The 21,095-nt window shown below is 34.4% G+C and overlaps 1 protein-coding gene across 1 annotated transcript in view; it reads left to right on the forward strand.

Annotated features, from left to right (window-relative positions):
- Window positions 1-21,095, forward strand: part of PARG (poly(ADP-ribose) glycohydrolase) — a 141,098-nt gene that overhangs the window by 25,723 nt on the left and 94,280 nt on the right. Inside the window, exon 7 of the mRNA XM_044665770.1 lies at window positions 6,511-6,585. Coding sequence (XP_044521705.1) covers window positions 6,511-6,585 — 75 coding nt within the window. The remainder of the gene's footprint in view (window positions 1-6,510; window positions 6,586-21,095) is intronic.

A 21,095-nucleotide genomic window follows, 5' to 3' on the forward strand; every position in this document is an offset into this window, starting at 1 on the left:
ACTTTCCAATTGCAAAATTCTGCCTTTTAAACTGTTATTTTCTTGCCTGATTTCCTTTTGAGCTATTTTCCATTTCTCTAGTCAAATCTTTTCCAACTTTCTCGTCATCTCAGATTTGAACTCTTCAAGAGCTTGTGACCAGTTTTCATTATTTTGGGAGGGTTCAGATGTGATTGCTTGTTTGTTCTCTTCTGTTTACTCTGTTGTCTGGATTTTCTCTGTGTAAATGTTGTTGAGTGTTAAAGATTTCTTGTTCTTGTTGTTAATCTTTCTCTTCTGGGCTTCCTGATTCTGGGTTGCCATTTTTAGCCCAGCACCTTCTCAGCTTTATCCTCACGCTCAGGGTCTATCTGAGCTCTTTAGGCTCCTGAGGTCTCAGGTCTGGTTGTTCTCAAGATCAAGCCCCCTGATGGTCCCCCTTGCTTGATCCTCTTACGGAGGCTCCTTTACAAGTCTCAGAGCACTGCTTCCACAGTCAGATATCTGTCTGTACTGGTTCCCCACTCAAGGTTTCAGAGCCTTCGCTCGAGCCTGCGTCCACCTCCACCTGAGACTGCTCTCAGTGTCTGTGCTCAAAGTCCACGCGTATTCTTTAGCCTTTTGGGGTCTTAAGTCTTGCTGCTCTCAGGAGCAGGCCCTGGAGCTGCCAATGACTCAATGGGTGTCCCAAACTTGCTCTGCTTCTTTTGAGCTGGCTTTCGCATTGTAGGTGGTGTGTGTGGAGGAGGGGGTTGCTCAGCCCGTGATTTAGTCAGAACTGTTTCACCCCTTTATAGCATGCCCCGATTCCCTGTACCTTCCCCGCTGCACCCTGTTGTGGGGTCCCTCCATTCATCTGGATTTGTTCTTATGTCCCCTTCAGGAGTCCTGTATGTTTTGGTTAGTAGAGGTTAAATAGCTGCTTTTTACTCTACCGCCATCTTACCCTGGAAAAAATGCAATAGTAGTTTTGATTCATTATGGTAAATTTAGAAATTATTTGTTTAGGTAGCATAGTAGATAAGAGTACAGGGCCTGGAGTCAGGAAAGAGCTGTGTTCAAATGTGACCGTAATCTATTCTCACTCTTTTCTTCCTTCCCTCAATCCCTTCCTCTCTCACTCCTTTCCTTAGTCCCTCCTTTCTAAATTTAGATTCAGTATAATAGAGAAATACCCTTATGTGAAAAACTAAATTCCTATTGATGTGCATGATGGCATAAATACTTATTATGTAACATTCAATATCAGATTGAGATGTGATTCTTGGAAATCTCAAAACTCTATTGTGAAGGTGAAGGATATTGTTCTCAAAAGTTGGATAAAAATCTTTTTTAGAAAGAATATGGCCAATACTTATACAGACTCAGAGTTTGTATGTTTGAATCTATAGTGTTTTTTCTAGATTATGAGCAGAAATAGCTCCTTGAATATTGTCATAATTTTAAATAAAACGTTTAACCACATAGCCCAAGAGAATAAGTAGACTTGAGACACTAAGTTTGAACATAGATTAGCAATTCATTTTCCTTAAGCTCAATTTCCTCAGCTAGAAAATGGGGACAAATAACTGCATCTGTTTCCTAGGGGTGTTGTATCAGATGAGATAATGTAAAGTGCATAGTGCAGTACCTGTCACATAATAGACCCGTTAAGGGCCACCTTTTATTGTAGTTAGTTTGAATTTTGCTAACGCCCCAGAAGAGCTCTTGAGGAATGACAAATCATTTTCAATGACACTTCTCTGTGATCACCTTTCTTTAAATGAAATTATGGTCTGAGTGCTCATTGATAGTATAAATTTGGCCCAGAAATCAGAGCTTAAAAAAAGGAAAACAAAACTTAAATGGAGTTTCACATCCATTGTAGAACTTCCATTTAATTTAGGAGAGAACTTTCTTAGCATTTAACATTATGATGAGAGTCCCAAGTTTTCTTTCTAAAAGTGATTTTTTTGTTATTATTTTATTCTATATTACCCTCAAGGAATGAAATATAATATATTGATTTATGTTTGACATAATAAGTCAATGATTATTACTGTTGTGTACTACATAATTCAGGATTGTTCCAGATTTAACATAGGATTGGTTTTTATCATGTTCATCAATAAGACAATTAAGGATAAGTTTTGGATGTTTAAAAGGAAACACTTAATTTTAAAAACCTTAATTTTTAAAATTTTATTTTATTGATATGTTTTGTTTATATTACAAACATTTACAGATTACTCCTGATTTTGGGGAGATCTTTTATAAGAAAGTAAAACTAATACTACATTGACCTCATGAACATTTCTGCAATATTCCACATCAGTAGGACCCCCTCCCCCAATTTTTAAAAACTTTGAAATGTGTTTTCTTTCCTCTCCCCATATCATTGAGGAAGAAAAACAAATTTCTTGTAACAGATGTAGTCAAGAAATATTCCCCTAAGAACTGTGGACAAAAAAAAGTGTATAAAATGTATATTAAAAAAAAAATATATATATATACATATATATTATACACACATATGTGTAGAATCATGAATGGTCAACTTTCTTAGTGGTTTTTTCCTTTCAGTCTATATCAGTTCATATAAGCCTTTCCATGTCTTTTTAAAATTGTCTATTTTCTCATTTATTGCAGTATTCTTACAGCATGTATTCTATTATATTCATATATAACAACTTATTCAGGCATTTCTCAATTGTTAGACTGCCTGATTCCAGTTTTTTGCCACTGCAAAAAGAGCAGTCATAAATATTTTTATACATATAGACCTTTTCTTCTTTGGCCTCTTTTGAATATATGCCTAGTTAGTGGCATAATGGGATCAAAAGACATGGACTATGTAGTACCTTTTTGGGGATAATTCTAAATATCTTTCCAGAATGGTTGTACCTATTCACAGGTTTGTGTGTGCATCAGTGTGCCTGTTTTCCCGTGGCCCCAACATATATCATTTTATTTGTTTGTCATCCTGGCAACTGATGGTGTTAGGTGTAATCTTATGTTTTTGCTTTAATGTTATTTCTCTAATAAGTGGTAATTTTGAACATTTTTTATATATTTATAGTTTCATTTCTTCCCTTGATAATTGTACGTTCATATCCTTAGACTATGTCCATTTTCTGGCCATTGTCAATATTTCTATTTGATATGGTTCTGGAAATGCTCTCTATAACAATAAGAAAAGAAAAATGTTGAGAATAACCAAAAGAAGAAACCAAATCGTCATATTTTACATTTGATATGATGTTGTATTTAAAGAAACCTAATAAGATACTTAGAGATAATTGAAACAATAACTTTAGTAAATGTTGTTTATTTTTTAAAATCATCAGGATTTCTATATAATAGCAATAAGACATAGCAAGAAGAGATAAGACAAATTCCACTTAAAATTTCATAATGTATAAAATACTTGGGAGTCTCACTTCTAAAATATATAGATCTATGTGTACAACTACGAATAATTGTTTATGGAAATAAAAACAGACCTAAATGATTGGGAAATTTTTTGCTCATAGGTAGTATGAAACAGTATAATAAAAATGCAAATATTACCTAATTAATTTACTTATTCAGTACCAAGCCAATCAAAGAGCCAAAAGGTTACTTTACAGAACTAGAAAAAAATAATAACAAAATTCATATGGAGAGAGAAAAAGTTCAGTAATCTCAAGAGAAATAATGAAAAGAAATAGGAGCAGTGCCAGATCTCATATGACAAAGCAGTTATTATTAAAAACAATTTAGTTCTGATTAAGAAACAGAAAAATTGATTAGCAGAACAAATTAGGAATATAACACATAGGAACAAATGTAACTAATGCTCTAATGTTCACTAAACACAAAAATCCCAGCAATTGTGATAAGGATTTAGAGGCAAAAACTGCTGGAAATTTTGTATAGCAGTATGGTAGAAAATCAAAAGAAGATATTTAATGACAAGAAAATTAGAGGCTATATACAGGAATCATGTAGCCTAGAACCGATTCAGCCAACTGTCTTTCAGAATTATTAAATTGTACACCAGTAGATGGCATACTCATCTATTTAGTGAATAGAACTGTAATCTCATTGATTCAATTGTGTTCTCAAATCATGCATATCCCAACCTATATTCCAGGTTACTTTCTGCAACTCTTGTCCATGTCTTCCAATATTTGCCCTGGGAATTCATCCACTGTGCTGGGGGCCTTAAAGTCAGTGGAATACTCTTACACATGTGTACGCATGCATGCATATATAAAAGCCAATGGGATACTTTTATACACACATGTGTGCACATACATATGTCATATATGTGTTATTCTGTATATCTATATTTGCTTGAATATAGTCAGATCAAAAACTGAAACTATAAAGAAACTCAAATTTAAACTTTTTTTGTCACCTTTATTTCTGAATCTTTCTCCCCTGCCACCTAGAAGTAAATGGCAAACCATATTGAGTATTCATGGATAGCTATGAACTATTGAATTAGAAAGAGTTGGATATGACTGAACAGCAACAACAACCATTTCCCTAGCCTTCCTTTTCATGGGAGGGAAGGAGGTTCATTTTCTCATCTCTTTTTTAGGGACAGTCTTATTCCTTACAATTAATTATTAATTAGTTTGTTTTTTATTGTTCCTTCCATTTCCATTGTTATAGTGTATGTTGGTTTCCTTGTCCTAGTTACTTACTTCACCCTTCATCAGGTCATGTCTCTCATGCTTCTATGAATTCTTCCTATTCATCAGCTGATATGGTGTGATATTATTCTTTTATGTTATTTAACCTTTCTTTATCCATTTAACAATTGATGAGCATTTACTTTGTTTACTCTTCTTTTTTGCCACAAAGAATGCTGCTATAATTATTTTGACTTCCTTTAGGTATCTATCTAGCAGCGATATTTTTGGCTTATAGGGTATGGACATTTTTGGTCCTTTCTTCCTCATTGTAGTTCCGAATTGCTTTCCAGAATGGTTGGACTATTTCACATGTCCACTGATAGTTTACTGTTGTGCTTATTTACTTGTAGCCCTTCCAATATTGACTTCCTACCCATCTTTTATTTTTGTAAATTTGCTATGAATATATCATATTTCAGATATGAAAAAAAATACCTTGATTAGAGTTTTGACAGGGCAGTAGATAAACAGAAATTACCAAATGCTAGATAATGGAAAAATTATTTATCATCATTGAATATATTATTTCCTTATTCTATTTTCTTTTCCCTATTTAGTTTTCCTGATTCTGTTTGTTGCAAGCATTTATTTTTAAAATAAACTGTAAAGAAAAATTAGTAAAATCAATCAAGAAATTGAAATTTTTTGACAGCATAAGCAATGTTCCTTCATCTCTGTAAAGAAACAAGGGGAGTTATCTTCTCATAGCTCTTCTTTGAGGCCAACCTCTTTTTTTGTAATTTGCAACATTAATTTTTGATTGTGGTATTTGTTTTTATTTACATTATTGTAGTCATGTATATTTTTTCATGCTTCTTCTTACTTTATTTTATTTTTTAAACCCTTTCCTTCTGTTTTAGAATCAATACTTTGTATTAGTTCCAGGCAGAAGAGTGGTAAGGGCTAGGCAATGGGAGTTAAGTGACCTGCCCAGGGTCACACAGGTAGGAAATGCCTGAGGGTAGGTTTGAACCTAGGACCTCCTGTTTCTGGACCTGGCTCTCAATACACGGAACCACTTAGCTGCCCCCCTTCTTCTGACTTAGTTTGCATTTGTTCATGATAGTTTCTGGGTTTCCCTGTATAATTAAATTTATTGTTGTTGTTGGTTTTTTTTTTTTTTTTACCACATAGTAATGGTGCATTTACATTCATGGACCACACTTTGTTTAGCCATTAACCAGTTATGGGCATCCACTTTTCCAGTTCTTTTGCTACCATAAAAAGAACTGCCTTGAATATTTAGGGGCTTTTTTCATCAGTGATCTCTTTGGATACATATTTAACTGTGGAATCTCTAGGTCAAAGTGTATGGACAATTTAACTACTTTTTTTGCAGAAATCCAAATTGCTTTCTGTAATTAATTAATTCACAGCTATTCCAACAATGCATTGGTTTTCTGTTCTTTCCATAGTCCTTCCAACATTCACTATACCCATCTTTTATCATCTTTACTAGTTTGTTGAAACCTCCAGTATAAAATAATTACTTGATCAGACTCTGATAGATGGTAGTAGTTGAATGGGAAATATTAAATGTTAGGCAACTGAAAATTTATTGGAATTGAATATATTACATGTCCAGTACTCCTTTCCCTACAGTATACAATTGATTAACTTTCTTAATTCCATTTTTCATAGACTTATTTAAAATGAATGTTTATTTTCTCAGGGTATTCATGCCTCTTGATGTATGATATATAACAATGAGGTGATAAGGTAAAAATGATGTGGTGAATTTGTCAGAACGAAGACATTTTCTGGTGATAATCCACCAGGTGGATAATCTGTTAGATAATTGAGTTAATTATACAACTATTCTCTACCATAACAAGTAACTTATATTTGGTTCTTGCTTTTTTCATAGGATGCTATATTGAAATACAATGTTGCATATGCTAAGAAATGGGACTTTACAGCTTTGGTCGACTTCTGGGATAAGGTAGAGTATATTTGTAGTATAATAATTAGAAGCAGCTGTTAAAAGTAGTCATAATTTGTTTTTTCTGCCTGTGTTCCCTCATTTTCAGATATCTTATTTGACTGAGTCACCTAATTTGCTCATTCAGTAACATTTACTTTGGTATATTACTGCAAATTATGAATTTTCTTTATTTCTTTGTATAATTTTAGTTAAAGTGAATCCTATATAATTTTGATTGCCTAGTAAAAATATTAACCAGTCATGTGTCCAGAGAGTTATATTAATTCTGTTGTGCATTTGTTCATTCAACAACCATTTATTAAATGTCCACTTGTACATTTAATGTATTCTGGATTTTTAGAAAATGCTGGTATCCTAAAATGATAGGTTTTAGAGCTGAAACAGGCTTTACAGATCATCTAGCACAGCCTCTTCATTTTACCCATGAGACTCAAGAGTTTCAATATCTTGTATCCCATAACTTGTAATGCAGGATTTATGCAAGATCTCTTGCATTTGCAAAATTACCCTAGGCAATCCTGGCAGTTAGGGGAATGGAACTTTGGCCCAGCTAGTGCCAGTCTCAAGATCTGACTGTTGGAGCTGGGACTATAAATACCCCTGGAGAACCAACCTGGGGGTTCTGATTTCCTTGATCTCACCCAGACACCCAGCTATCCCTTGACTTCCCCTTGGGACTCCCAGAGGTGGAAGGGAGGCTGGGTTGTGGAACGTGGGCAGGAATTTAGATAGGTCAGCCTAGCCACAGGGACACCCCTAAACCAAATCATCAACCTCTTCTGCCTAGCTGGTGGACCACTTAACATCAGGGCAGTGGAAATTATCTCTGGCTGAGGGGCTGGTTCCCTCATCCTGATTTTACCTTCCGAGGCCCTCTGCCAACACTGGCCTTAGCAATAGCTTCTCCAGACCCTAACCCTCTTTCCTCAGTTTTCCCTCCTACATTTAAATAAACCCTTAGCCTGATACTGTGAGCTTCTATAGTTATTTATAACATCATCCAGGGCTAAGGGGCTGTGGAGGGGGAAGATAGCAACCACCTGGCTTCAGAGGGAATATTGACCAGGCATCCATTTTATTCAGGAAGTGTGGCAGCTTCACTTCCTGTTGGTTACTGCTCTCACTCCAGCAGGGAGGGGCTCCTCACTCTCCACCTTAAAGGAGCCTACAGACAGCAGGGAGACTGACTGGGCATCTCAGCCTAAGATTCACATCCCTGGCTGTCTCTATTCATCAAATACTGTAGTAGTAGGCTCCCTGGCCCAGGTGACTCATTGGTACCACCAGCTCCCCTAATATCAGCCACTTTACCCCCTTATTACAAACCATGATTTAAATCCAAATTCTCTGACCCCAGATCCATTATACTTTGGTTGGGAGAATGTTATTTCCTTATGTCAAGGGTTTAGATGATTTATATTAAGCTTACTAGACTCATTGCAATAATTATTAGAATTATTCAAGTTTTATTCACTAGGATTTTTTTCTGTGATATCACTGTGGATTACCAATTTGTCTTCTAACACTCCTGGAACTGATAGGAGTATGGCAAAAGGGAGTGAAAGTATTCTAAAACAAAGCAAAGAAGGCAATTCCAAGGATACAAATTAGATTAGTTTACATTTTATAGTTAATTAAAAAGATTTATCATTAAGCTTTTGTCCTGTGGGTTTCTTTCATAATTGTTTTTATAAGTTAAAAAAACATTTGCAAAATATAAACTTCTTTTAACCTTTGAAATGATATTCTATATCAGTGATGGCAAACTTATGACACAGGTGCCAAAAATGGCATACAGAGCATTTTTTGTGGGCACTTGGCCACCCCCCCACCCCCAGTTAATTACTAGAAAGGCAGAGGGACCCAGGTACAGTTGCTCCCCTCCCCCTCTCCATTGTGCCTAAAGACATTTTTTCACATCACCCACCCCTCCTTCTAGCAGCCCAATGGGAGCACTTTCTCCCTCCCCTGGGTGGGGTAGGAGGGGGGGTTGGGGCATACCCAGCATGTGGTGGGGGAGGGGCACAGCATGCAGTCTGGGGGGTGGGACCCCAGCACTCTGTCTCTAAAAAGTTCGCCGTCCCTGTGCTATATCCTGTCTTTCAAAATACACACAAATCTTTTTCTGTAAATCAGGTTGGTAAGATGACTGTTGAAGATTGTATATAGTATCTAGTGACTCCTGTAGGGATACTTGTGAAATCTTTGGACATCTTCAGAGTTTTCCAACTTTGATGGTATTAATTTTATTACTAGGTATAGTTATCAGTGGCAAAGCTTATGGGTTTAGAATGGATGTTGTTGGAATCTTCATTACATCTTAACTTTAAATCAGTTAAGTTTCCCTTCATTGTGTATTTGTTACCCTATCCCTTCTATGCCCGACTTTGATATAGTAATGGATTCCTTTTTTTTTTTTTTTTTTAATCTCATACCTTCTGTCTTAGAATCAATACTGTGTATTGATTCCGAGGCAGAAGAGTGATAAGGCCTAGGTAATGGGAGTAAAGTGACTTGCTCAGGATCACACAGCTAGGACGTGTCTGAGGTTAGATTTGAACCCAGGACCTCCTGTCTCTAAGCCTGCCTCTCAATCCACTGAGCTACCCAGCTGCCCCCATAGCAATGGATTCTTGATCCTTCTCTACTGGTGGTGGTTATAATACCCTCTTTACTTCTTGTCTTCTCTGTTGTAAATCCTTCTTTCAGGATCTACCAATGTTCTAGAGACTTGTCTGTGATCCTTTTGATATGTTGTGGGTACAGCACAGCATTCAGGTTGGCTGCCTATTATCCCTTACTCTGACAACCCATCTGGCCCACCTTTTTTGCTAGGATTAATGTCTTCTGTACCATCTCTTTTGTGCAAGTAATTTGATTATACTCTTCAGCTTCCTTCTAACTACTCTAGTTTTGTTGTTGTTTTTTTACATTTCCCTTTGGGACACTTGTTTTAATTCTGAGATGGTAGTGTGTGATTCATAATCTTGTAGCATCATTGGAAGAATCATAATATGAAAAAATGACCTCTTGTGGCAGCAGACAGTTTAGAATCATAAAAATGTTGTACACTTTCCCAAACCTATAACACCATTTTCATACTTAATTCTTGTTCTTGATCATTGTCTATCTGAACCTTCTATCCAAGAGTTATACATAATGGTATGTATGTAACATGTTGGTAAAGTATGCTGAGTGCTTTTGTAAACCTCAAAGTGTTATGTAAATTATTTTTAATATTATATACACTTGATGGACTAACTCAGTGGACTTCCTCTCCACATTCATGTTAGACTCTGGGCAATTATGTGTCTTCATTTTGATTTTTTAGAGTGAAAAGTTAGAACAATATCTTTTAAATGTACTATATTTTATAAATTAACATACATGAACCTTTTATAGAAAAGATTATTGGGCATGTATGTGAATAATGTTAAATAGAAGTTTGAGCTTTTGCAATACTGAACTGAAGAATGAAAGTATCACGGAAGCATGCTATAAATTCAAAGCATTTGAAGTAAATATTTTCCCTTATCAGCTCTGTTTGTATTGCAATCACTTACTGCATCCTGGCAGATGTCAGACTGTGTCAAGGGTATAATAACCAGGTTTTCCACTGGTTGTCTTTCACTCTGATGTTGGCAGATTAATGCATTTTAATATCTCTCCTGCTTGCTTTGATTGTCTTAATTGACCTTTAACCATCAAAAGTCAAGGTCCATTTTTATAGTAGTACTTATAAAATCCAAACTAATCTATCATCTTTGTAGTATCAGTAATTTTGGGTCTGGTTTATTGAGCCTTTGGCATGTGTGATGCTGAAAGGTGGGCATAAAATACATAATGCAGGTTTTCAGCCTGTTGGAATATTAGAATAGGAAATAAGTTTACTCTTTAAATCCCTAAACCAAAATATTTCTTTGCTTTTACAGAGGTCTTGCTTTTTGATACTACAGAAAATTTCAAGATAATTGCAATCGTGGCCTTGAGATTTTCTGTTCATTTTTTTAAATTAATTTTTTTTCCTGTTCATTCTTACTAAAGTCATCAGAACATAAGAAAAATGCAGATGGTCCATTTGCATTTTGTAATCTTCTAGGCCCAAATTGAATATTTTGATTTACTTTTCTGGGAAGATCATATTAAATTTGATACTCTAAAGTGGCAGTAAAACATGCTACTGATTAAGATATTACTGGAACCTTCCTCTGAGTTAAAGCAATCATATTTTCTCTCCTTAATCAAGAATCCTCAAACATGGTTGTCTTTTTCTTTCGTGTGGTGAGTGACCTTGACCAGAAAGAATGATGCATTTTTCTCTATGGGTAAAGGTATAAGAAGTTTAGCAGATGTGAGTGAATTACCATGATGCTTATGGTATTTTATGACTCTTTGGAGGTAGAAGTCATTGTTTCTGTGAGATTGAGCTGCATATTTCCTAGTCATTGCTTATTGACTATTTTCAACTTTTCCCCAATAATGATAGGTTGTCCTGCCTAAAAATGAAAAGAATAGAATTTCTTTTATATCAAAAATGAGAGTTAGAGCAGGAAAAGACTATTGAAATTTAATTTACTTTCATTTGTTTCCATCTTGCACCTGATTTCTAGATGGTTAGCACAGAATGCTAACAGCATGAGAGAAAAGTATAGTTAGGTAGATTTAATGAAAAGAAGCCCACCTTTACAGTTGTATATATTTTGGCATCAAATCATGATGAAACTGTCTTTCTTAAGATTTCATGTATGTGGGATTGGAAGAAGACAGATTTGTTTGAGGAGGGCAATTGTTTGGTTAGATTTTTTAAGTTGCTAAAAAGTTCTGTCTGATGACTGTTTCGTATAATGTGTGTTCATCTGCTTGAGTGGGAGTGCTTATTTCTCTTTTAATTGCTCAAATTTTGCCTACTAGCATAATAATTTATTACTTCAATGTCACAATAAATAGAGTAAAGAAAATTTCAGATAAGTTTCAAATATAGAATGGTACTATTCATTTAGTTTTGGAATAAAATTTGTTTTGGAATTTGTGTTCTTAAAGTTTTCCTTTTATTTTGTCATTTGAGTGATGGATTCTGTAACCAGTGCCACCTTTTAAAATGACAAACTATTTAAGATTACCTACCATTTATTCTGAATTTATAGGTACTGATCACATTTTACCCATGCTATCCCCAAGGTTAAGATAAGCAGAATTTTCCTATGTTAATATACTCATTTGGATGGAGATAAGGAATATCTTCATTGATTTAATTATTTTCTTATAGTAAAACTACTAAATATGCCAAAATGTAATTTGGAAATTTTTTATTTGGAAATTAAACTGCAAAAGTGCTGCTAAGTAGAAGTGGCAGATATTTAGTGCTCTTTGCATCTTAAATGCTAATGTTAGCCTTCCTCCCTGCCAGCTGTTAGAAGTACCAGGAATGAGTATGCTGTTTTATGGCCCTCCTGTGTGGTGTTCCATTAAATTAAATCTAAAACACTTGCTATAATTTATATTCTAAATGAATCAATACTTTTAATGCTGCAGTTTTCTGCAGGAAGAGGCAACAAATTTCTATTAAGTTAGAGAAAGAAGAGTGGTTTTAAGCTTTTTTGGAATATTTTGAATACTGTTATCTTAAGACATGTTTGATACTTTTTAGAGTTGATGCAATTCTTTGTTGAGGTTTCATAAGTAACTTGTTAAATTTATATATTAACACAATGTCATTGAATTAAAATAGAAAATTATTCAATATAATAAACTATTTAAATTCTCCAAGTAAATTTATGTGATGACCTTTTAAGAATAAAATTAATCTTTATCACAAACTTTTTAAAAAGCATTAATGATTCAAAGGAAAAATAGAATATAATAGGCATATACAAAAGATTTTCATTCTTGCATTTTACCTAATGTTAAGATAAGAAGTCTTAGATCTGAAGTTGGAAGAAAGAATGATTGGGCCATAGATTTAGAGCTAGGTTGGATAGGAATGTTCTTGTTTCCTATTACAGGTTTTCTATATGGAAATAGTATGTTTAAAGCAGATAGAGACAAAATAATGAGACAGCTGGAGGAAAGGGCAAAAAATTATTTTAAAAATGTATCTAGCTTTTCAGTACATGGCACAATTTAAGAAAACTGTAAAAATGAAAAGGGGGAAGATGTTCAGAATACCTGAGGTAGTTTTCTGATCTCAGTGCAAAAATAAAACTGGAAAAAATAAATTTTTAAAAATTTATTTAAAAAAATACACATGTACAGAAATAAAAAATTAAATTAAAAAATACACATGTACAGAAAAAGGTACTCTTAATCTGTTTTTATTAATATCTTTTGATGGCTCTCATTAACTTCTACAGTATTCTCTAGTTAAAAGACCTTCAAATTATTAGGTATACTTTTAAGAAATTGCAGGCTTATTGATCCCAGAGAAAAGAAAGCCATCCTGGGAATGCATCCGCAAAGGCTGAGAATTGCTATTAAATGTTGAATCAAATGTTTCCACCCGAGGGAGATAAAAGATCCAGTGTGTTATAGGGGAAAGATGGCTTAGATTTGGGAACCTAAGGTTTTGCTTGATCTGTTTCTGCTGTTCTTGGTCATGTGGCTACCATCGTTAGCTTCAGTTTCCTCGTTTTGATAATAAGAAGAATGAGTACATGAATGAAGCTTTTATTAAGTGCTTTCTACATACAAACCACAATACTAAGCACTAGAGATACAATTTGAAAATTAAGATAATCCCTGCTCTCAAAGAGCCCATGTATTAAGACTAGAAGTCAGGGGGCAGCTGGGTAGCTCAGTGGAGTGAGAGTCAGGCCTAGAGACGGGAGGTCCTAGGTTCAAACCCGGCCTGAGCCACTTCCCAGCTGTGTGACCCTGGGCAAGTCACTTGACCCCCATTGCCCACCCTTACCACTCTTCCACCTATGAGACAACACACCGAAAGTACAAGGGTTTAAAAAAAAAAAAAAAAAGACTAGAAGTCAGATGGAACTGCCCTTTGGGTAGAGAGGCAAGGCAGGTGGAAATGCTTCTAACTAAATGCCATTTCCAATGATAAAAATTTATATCAGTCTCTGATGATGTTCATCTATATAATAATGCCAAGGACTTTGGTGGCAAGAACTTTCTTTTCTGATCTTCAGTAGTTGTTGCTGTAGCACCTACAGGAGCAGTTGCTAGGCTATCTCGCCACAGAAGTTGTTTTCTAGGATGATGAGTGAGGGCACTGGGCTAGAAGCATTGCTATTCCTAAGACTTTAGGGTTCATGGTGCTAGATTGTCTCCAGTAGGATTGAAAGAAGAGATTTAGGCCCTTTCCAGCTTCAGTATTCTAAAACTATAAAGCCAAGGATTGGAATAAACATATGGTAGTGATGTATTATTTACCCTTCTATTTCTTATTGGAAACTATTTACTAAGCATATATCTCCATGTGAGGAAACATGAAAGAGCTTGTACTGTCCTTAGAAATTCTCTAGTCATTTATCTTTGTGTTATTGAAATAATGAGTTTTTATCACTGAAACATTAACTATTTTGTCATATGATTGCTTATTATTCAATGACTTACCTGGGAAAGGTCATCTGAAAGCTTTCTATCTTGCTCCTTTAACCTTCCTCTCCAATGAGATTGTTTAAAATCATTAGTAATGGTGAACTTGTTCATGAATGTAAACAAGTATTTTTAAAGTGGTATCCCCTGAATTCTAGTAAAATTGATGCTGGCACATAGGGGATTTATTTATCAATCTTCATTTGCTCATTTGGATGAAAAAGTAGATGAAAGCCATCCTTCTGCTTTATGTAGTATTTATTTTATTGTCTAAAAATTTATGAAAAAATGAATATTAGTAAGTCTACTTTGGAATCCCTCTAATGATAAAGCTTTTTTTAGTATCTCATCTGATTTTTCAGTCATTGATATGCAGTTTTTTATATGGTACCATGTTTTAAAGAACAACCTTGCTGTGAATGATTTTATATTTCTTCTTGATACATAGTTCACTCAAGAATATTAACAACTCACATATATATGTCAGTTTAAGGTTTGCAGATTGTTTTCATCCCAACAACTCTATAAGACAGGTAGTCATGTTATTTTTTGGGTAGAGAAATTGGGCTCTTAGAAGTTAAATTTCTTGTCTGAGACAATTCAAGCCCAGGTTTTCTTTTTCCCATTTCCTTCATTATTTCCATGCTGCCTGATTGAAAACAAACAAATACTTTTGTGTAATTTTTGTAAAATTTTATAAAAACAAATTTTGAAATAGTATCAAAGTGAATCAAACACCTTATGCTAAATTTCTCTTTTTGGTTTTTCATTTGAATTTTTCCAGATATTTGATCTATCTTTGCAGTTTCTACAATGCGCGCGCATGTGTATGTGTGTATATAGAGATTGAATATATGATGATGATTTTATTGAATATGAAATTCTCTCAACTAAAGCAGGTTGGCCCCTTCTTAGACCATTAGAGCCTTAGAAAGTTGCTGAGAGCTCAGAGAACTTGAATGGTTTGCCCAACCCTTCCTGTCTTCCAAGCCAGTTTTCACCACCACGACTCTCTTTTCTCTATGTACAGGCACAAGTACAGTTCAAGAAAATAATAATCTTATCCAGCATATGTGTAGAATTTTAGAATTGCATTGAATTATTTGCATAATCACATTAGAGTTTCATAAAAAAGGAAGGAAGGACACAGACATTTATTCAATGCCTTTTGTGTGCCAGGCACCATGTCAAATGTTTTATAAATATTTCATTTGATTCTCACAACAATCTAGAATAGGTCACTACTACCTAGAACTTGAAAGATAAGCAGAGAAGACAAGAAATGGGATTAGTCACCTTCAAGTCTGGGTGTCTATCATACTAAAAATTAATTTCAAAGTACTTACCACTTACAATAAAAACCTGACTTTTCTTTTACCCACTCATTTCTCAGGATGTAGAGATATAGCAGTGACACTGCTGATGGGACTTGTTCTCATAAACTTCTCTGTTTCAAGATGATAACAGACCTATCCAGTTTTTGTGCCTCATTAGTTTTCTTGAGAGTTAATGTGGCTACTGAGTAGAGTGCTGGGCATGGAGCCCAGATCTGGAACTTACTAGAAGAATAGAAATAGGCAAGTCCCTTAATATTTCTGAGCCTTAGTTTCTTTATCTATAAAAAAAAAATATTTCACAATTGTTTCCTCACCATTAAAAATGATAATAACCTCATAGGGTTGTTGGTGGCCACTAGGTGGTGCAGTGGATAGAACACTTGGCTTAGAGTTAGGAAGACTTGAGTTCAAATCTAGCCTTAGATATTAATAGCTGTGTGGCCCTGGATAAGTCATTTAATTTCTGTCTACCTCAGTTTTGTTATGTGTAAAATGGAAATAATAACAGCATCTACTGATATTTGTAAAGTGCTTTGTAAACCTTGATGTGCTAAGTTATTGTTGTTGGTGTTATAAATAAAGTATTTTTCTGCCCTAAGAAGCGTTTTTGACAGTATTAGGTGATGAGAATTTTCAAACCACTTGTAGTTCCAAAGTGAAGAACAGGCTATTTATTGTATGTTTATAGTTAGCTATTATGTAGAGACTGGATCTATTTTCATATTTCATTTTACTAAATCACTGAACTCCAACTGTTTACCCTATATTCTAGGGCCCAATGTCACACCTAGAGAGAATTGTTAGAAGTCTGTGGTATACATCTGTCATCATTGGTGGAACATTGTAGAATTTTATGTTTCAGGGATTCCCAGTCTTCTGTAGCCTATTATGTAGAGACTGGATCTATTTTAGACTTGATTGTAGTTTATAAAAGTCAGTCATGTCTTCTAGTATAAGCTAAAGATAATCCTATTACATTTAATTATAAGAGATTATTCAAATTTTCTTGTTTTACTGGATTTTTTTATTTGAATGTAGTTTGAAATGTGAAAGTGTGTATGTGTTTGTCTGTCCGTCTGTTTGTTGTTAAAGAGGCAGTATGGTGTAATGTTAGCCTGAGAGCTAGGACACCTCATTTTGAGTCTTCGCTTTGCCTTTTACTAGCCTTATTATAACTATGTGGTATGCCATTAGATTACTTTGGTCTTTAGTTTCTTTATGTATAGTGGATATGGGAGAGTTGGCTGTCGTAATCAAGGGTACCTTCTAAGTCCAGAATTCTCTGACTGATTACTTTCATTAAGTAATACTTAATAGTATTAGTAGTAATAGTAACAGTATTAGTATTAGTGTAGTATTAGTAATATAGTAATAGAATTTGTTTGCATCATTTTTTTTTTTTAAGAATTTGCCACAAGGGGGTACCCTGAAGCCATCTGGGAAAATGGTTTTCAAGTTTGTCCTCAGTCTCTAGTATAGAATTTTTGATCTTGAAAGAACTTTAGAAATCATTGCCTCCAATCTGTCTGGATAGATTTTAGAGTCTGCAAATTTGTATGAGGAAGAATCTTTATTTTCACTAACCTCCAACTGAAATGCAGCATTTCTTTTGATTTTGAATGTGATCAACAATTTGTAGTGGTCACTAGGCTTTACTAGATGGCGTTAGGGTCTGTGACACACAAAAGATTAAGAAACTCTGATATAGAATGACCACTTCATTTTATAACTGACTATGGTTCCAGAGATGTCCAGTGACTTTCCTGTGCTTACACATACATTCACATTAGCATGACAATTATACCCAGGGGTCATGATGGCTTTCTTTCTTATTAAGAGAGTAACTTTTAATACTGAAGTAGAAATTCAATATGTAGTTTATGGTACTATCTGCATATTAGCACATGGTGAGATACACACATTAGTTGACAGACATTCTTTGTACATGCTGAAATCTGTACCTGGTTTGGGTATTGCCTAGAGTACAAACATACTTCGTTTTATTGTGCCAGGCTTTATTGTGCTCACAGGTATGGCATTTTTTTTTTACAGATTTGTGGCACCCTGTGTCAAGCAAGTCTTTTGGCACCATTTTTCCAACAGCATGTGTTCACATTGTGTCTCTGTGTCATATTTTGGTAATTCTCATAATATTTCAGACTTTTTCATTATTATATCTGCTGTGGTGATCTGTGATCGTGATCTTTGATGTTACTATTGTAATTATTTTGAGGTGCCACAAAAAGCACATATACAAGATGGCAAACTTAATAGATAGATGTGTGTGCTCAGACTACTCCACCAATTGGCAGTTCTCCTGCTGCTCTCCCTTTCTTCAGGCCTCCCTATTCTCTGAGACAAGCAGTATTAAAATTTGTCTTCTAAGTATTCAAGTGAAAGGAAAAGTTTATGTTGTCTTCTGTTAAGAAATTTCCATAGTCACCCCTCCACCTTCAGCAATCACCACCTTGATTAGTTAGCAGACATTAACATTGAGACAAGAGCCTCCACTAGCACAAAGACTATGTCTCACTGAAGGCTCAGGTGATGGTAAGCATTTTTTAGTTTACTGCTAAATATTTTACTAATAATTTAAATTAGGGTATGTACTTGTTTTCAGACATACTATTTTTACACACTTAATAGACTACAGTATGGTGTTAGATAACTTTTATGTACACTGGTAAACCAAAAAAAAATTTGTAAGATTTACTATATTGAGATTTTTGCTTTATTGTGATCTAGAACTATACCCACAGTATCTTCAAGATATGCCAGATAATCTCTTTGAATAGATTTATAAGTTGTATTCATATAGAGAAAGATGAATTAAAATGCCATTTAAAAAAATTTTTTTTTTATTTTAAACCCTTAACTTCTGTGCATTGACTCATAGGTGGAAGAGTGGTAAGGGTAGGCAATGGGGGTCAAGTGACTTGCCCAGGGTCACACAGCTGGGAAGTGTCTGAGGTCGGATTTGAACCTAGGACCTCCCGTCTCTAGGCCTGGCTCTCAATCCACTGAGCTACCCAGCTGCCCCTATAAAATGCCATTTTTAATAGTTGTAAACTAGTAAAAAGATAAGTGTGGTTTCTGTCAAAATAGGTTAAATCTATGTTGTTCTAAGTCTGTAAAAGTTGTATTATGGTTAGCATTTACTCTGTAATCTTCTCATGTAGTATTTTGCCTGTCTGCAAAAGTCAAGATGAATGATAGTGTGTCTTTAAGGAATGGAAAATATCTTTTGATTTGTGTGTAATAACATTTTTCTTTGGTGGTGATTATAAGAGTGATTGATGGGTAGGATCATATATTTTATAAAATAACACATAACTCACAAATGGAAAAGACCTATTAAATCATTAGTTCTTGACCTAGGGTCCAGGAACTTGGGTGGGAAAAATACGTTGTTATTTTTACTTACCTTTTGTTTCCTTTGTAATCATCTCTGTGTGTCTGCATAATGTGTGTATGTACATATACATATATGTCAAATATATAAAATTCAGTTAAAACATCTGAGCAAGCTTCCTTAGGCTTCAAAAGACTGCTGAAGAAGACTGTGATATAAAATAAATTTAAGAACTCCAGAATTAGATCACTTCAATAATTAGTACCAGTGTAGAATTATTACCCAAAATATGCTAATTTAGGTGAATAATTTCGAGAAATAAATTCTCTTTTGAGAATTGAGTAAAATGATACAAATGTAGTATTTCCCATTCTGGAACAAGAATATTTTATTTATTATTAAATAATAAAAGATTTGGAATGTATACAGAAATTCTTTTAAATCAGGGTGAAATGAAGTTTGATAAATTTTAACTAAAATACCACAGTGATTTTTTTTTTTAGGCCAACCGTAGTTGATTGGCTGTTTATTTATTTATTTATTCATTCATTTATTTGTTTATTCATTCATTCATTCATTCATTCATTCATTCATTCATTTACTTATTTATTTATTTATTTGTTCATTTATTTATTCAGTGATTTATTTATTTATTTAGTTAGTTAGTTAGTTGGTGTGAATAGCGTTCTTTCTCATAAATGTCTTGGATAATGATGCTAGTAGAGAAGTCCATTATATTCGATTGTGCCATAACATGTCAGTCTCTGTTTACAATGTTCTCCTGGTTGTGCTCCTTTTGCTCTGCATCATTTCCTGGAGGTCATTCCAGTTCACACGGAATTCTTCCAGTTCATTATTCCTTATAGCACAATAGTATTCCATCACCAACAGGTACCACAATTTGTGGCTGATTTTTTTTTAACTCTTACCTTCAATATTAGAATCAATACTAAGTATTAGTTTCAAGACAGAAGGGCAGTAAGGGCTAGGCAATAGGGGTTAAATGACTTGTCCAAGGTCACACAGCTAGGAAGTATGTAAACCAAATTTAAACTCAGGACCTCACATCTTTAGGCCTGGCTCTAGTTATTGAGTCACCCAACTGTCTCTGATTCATTTTTTTAAAAAACAAAACAGAAAAATTAATAAGTATAAAATTCAAATTTACATGGAAAGTAACTACTCAGCTTACAAATTATTTTACAAGCATATCTATTTTTCAAAAGATTGTATAGATATTAAAATAAATTGTTATGGGAGGGGTAGCTGGGTGACTCAATGGATTGAGAGCCAGGCCTAGAGACAGGAGGTCCTAGGTTCAAATCTGGCCTCAGACATTTTCTAGCTGTGTGACCCTGGGCAAGTCATTTAACCCCCATTGCCTAGCCCTTAACACTCTTCTGCCTTGGAGCCAATACACAGTATTGACTCCAAGACAGAAGGTAAGGGTTTAAAAAAATTAGTTATGGCCATATAGCTTGACTCATTCATATTGGCTAGTTGGCTAGGTTATTTGCTTCCCAATTTGTTATATTTCAGTTGTTTCAAAATTATTTTGATTTTATTCCACTTTCTTTTAGATGTTCTGATTTTAACCAAACATTCTTTAATATCTAATCATTATCACTCAGCTGCTACTAAATTTGTGAGCTCCCACCCACTGGATATAGACTGGGAACTTCAAGAAGTCCAGTTTATCTTTTCTGTCTTATCAGAAAAGAACATTTTAGAGAACATGATTATTTTGGGAAGGTTGTTTGTTTTTTTTTGTTTTTTTTTAAACAGCATGACACTTAAATGTCTGCATGTCTATATCCCAGTACTCCTTATGTGTGTATAGGTGATATCCTTTGTTAGAACATAGGCAATTGGGGCCAATATATCAGGACAATTGGCTTGGCACAGTTCTACCTGAAAAAATTTTTTTGACATTTAATAGTGCACTGAAGGAATGAATGCTTATCTCAATGTATTAAATATAAAACTAACGCAATAGGCATCTGAATGTACTTTACATTCAACTTAATACTGTGACCAGAGGAATATAAATAAAAGACAGAGCTTTAGCATTCAAATAGTTTGTATTCTAATTGGACAATCAAAACATATAAAACATCAGAGAGCAGTCAGAACCATATGTAATCAAATGCTTCTGGGTTGTGTGGAACAGGTTATAAATACCATTAACTGCTAAAGTAAGGGAAGGGTGATTTTGGCTTGGTGATAACTAGGGAAGTCTTCAAAGAGAAAATGAAGGAGATGTAGGATAT

This window comes from Gracilinanus agilis, chromosome 2 (assembly GCF_016433145.1).
Source record: "Gracilinanus agilis isolate LMUSP501 chromosome 2, AgileGrace, whole genome shotgun sequence".
Taxonomy (NCBI): domain Eukaryota; kingdom Metazoa; phylum Chordata; class Mammalia; order Didelphimorphia; family Didelphidae; genus Gracilinanus; species Gracilinanus agilis.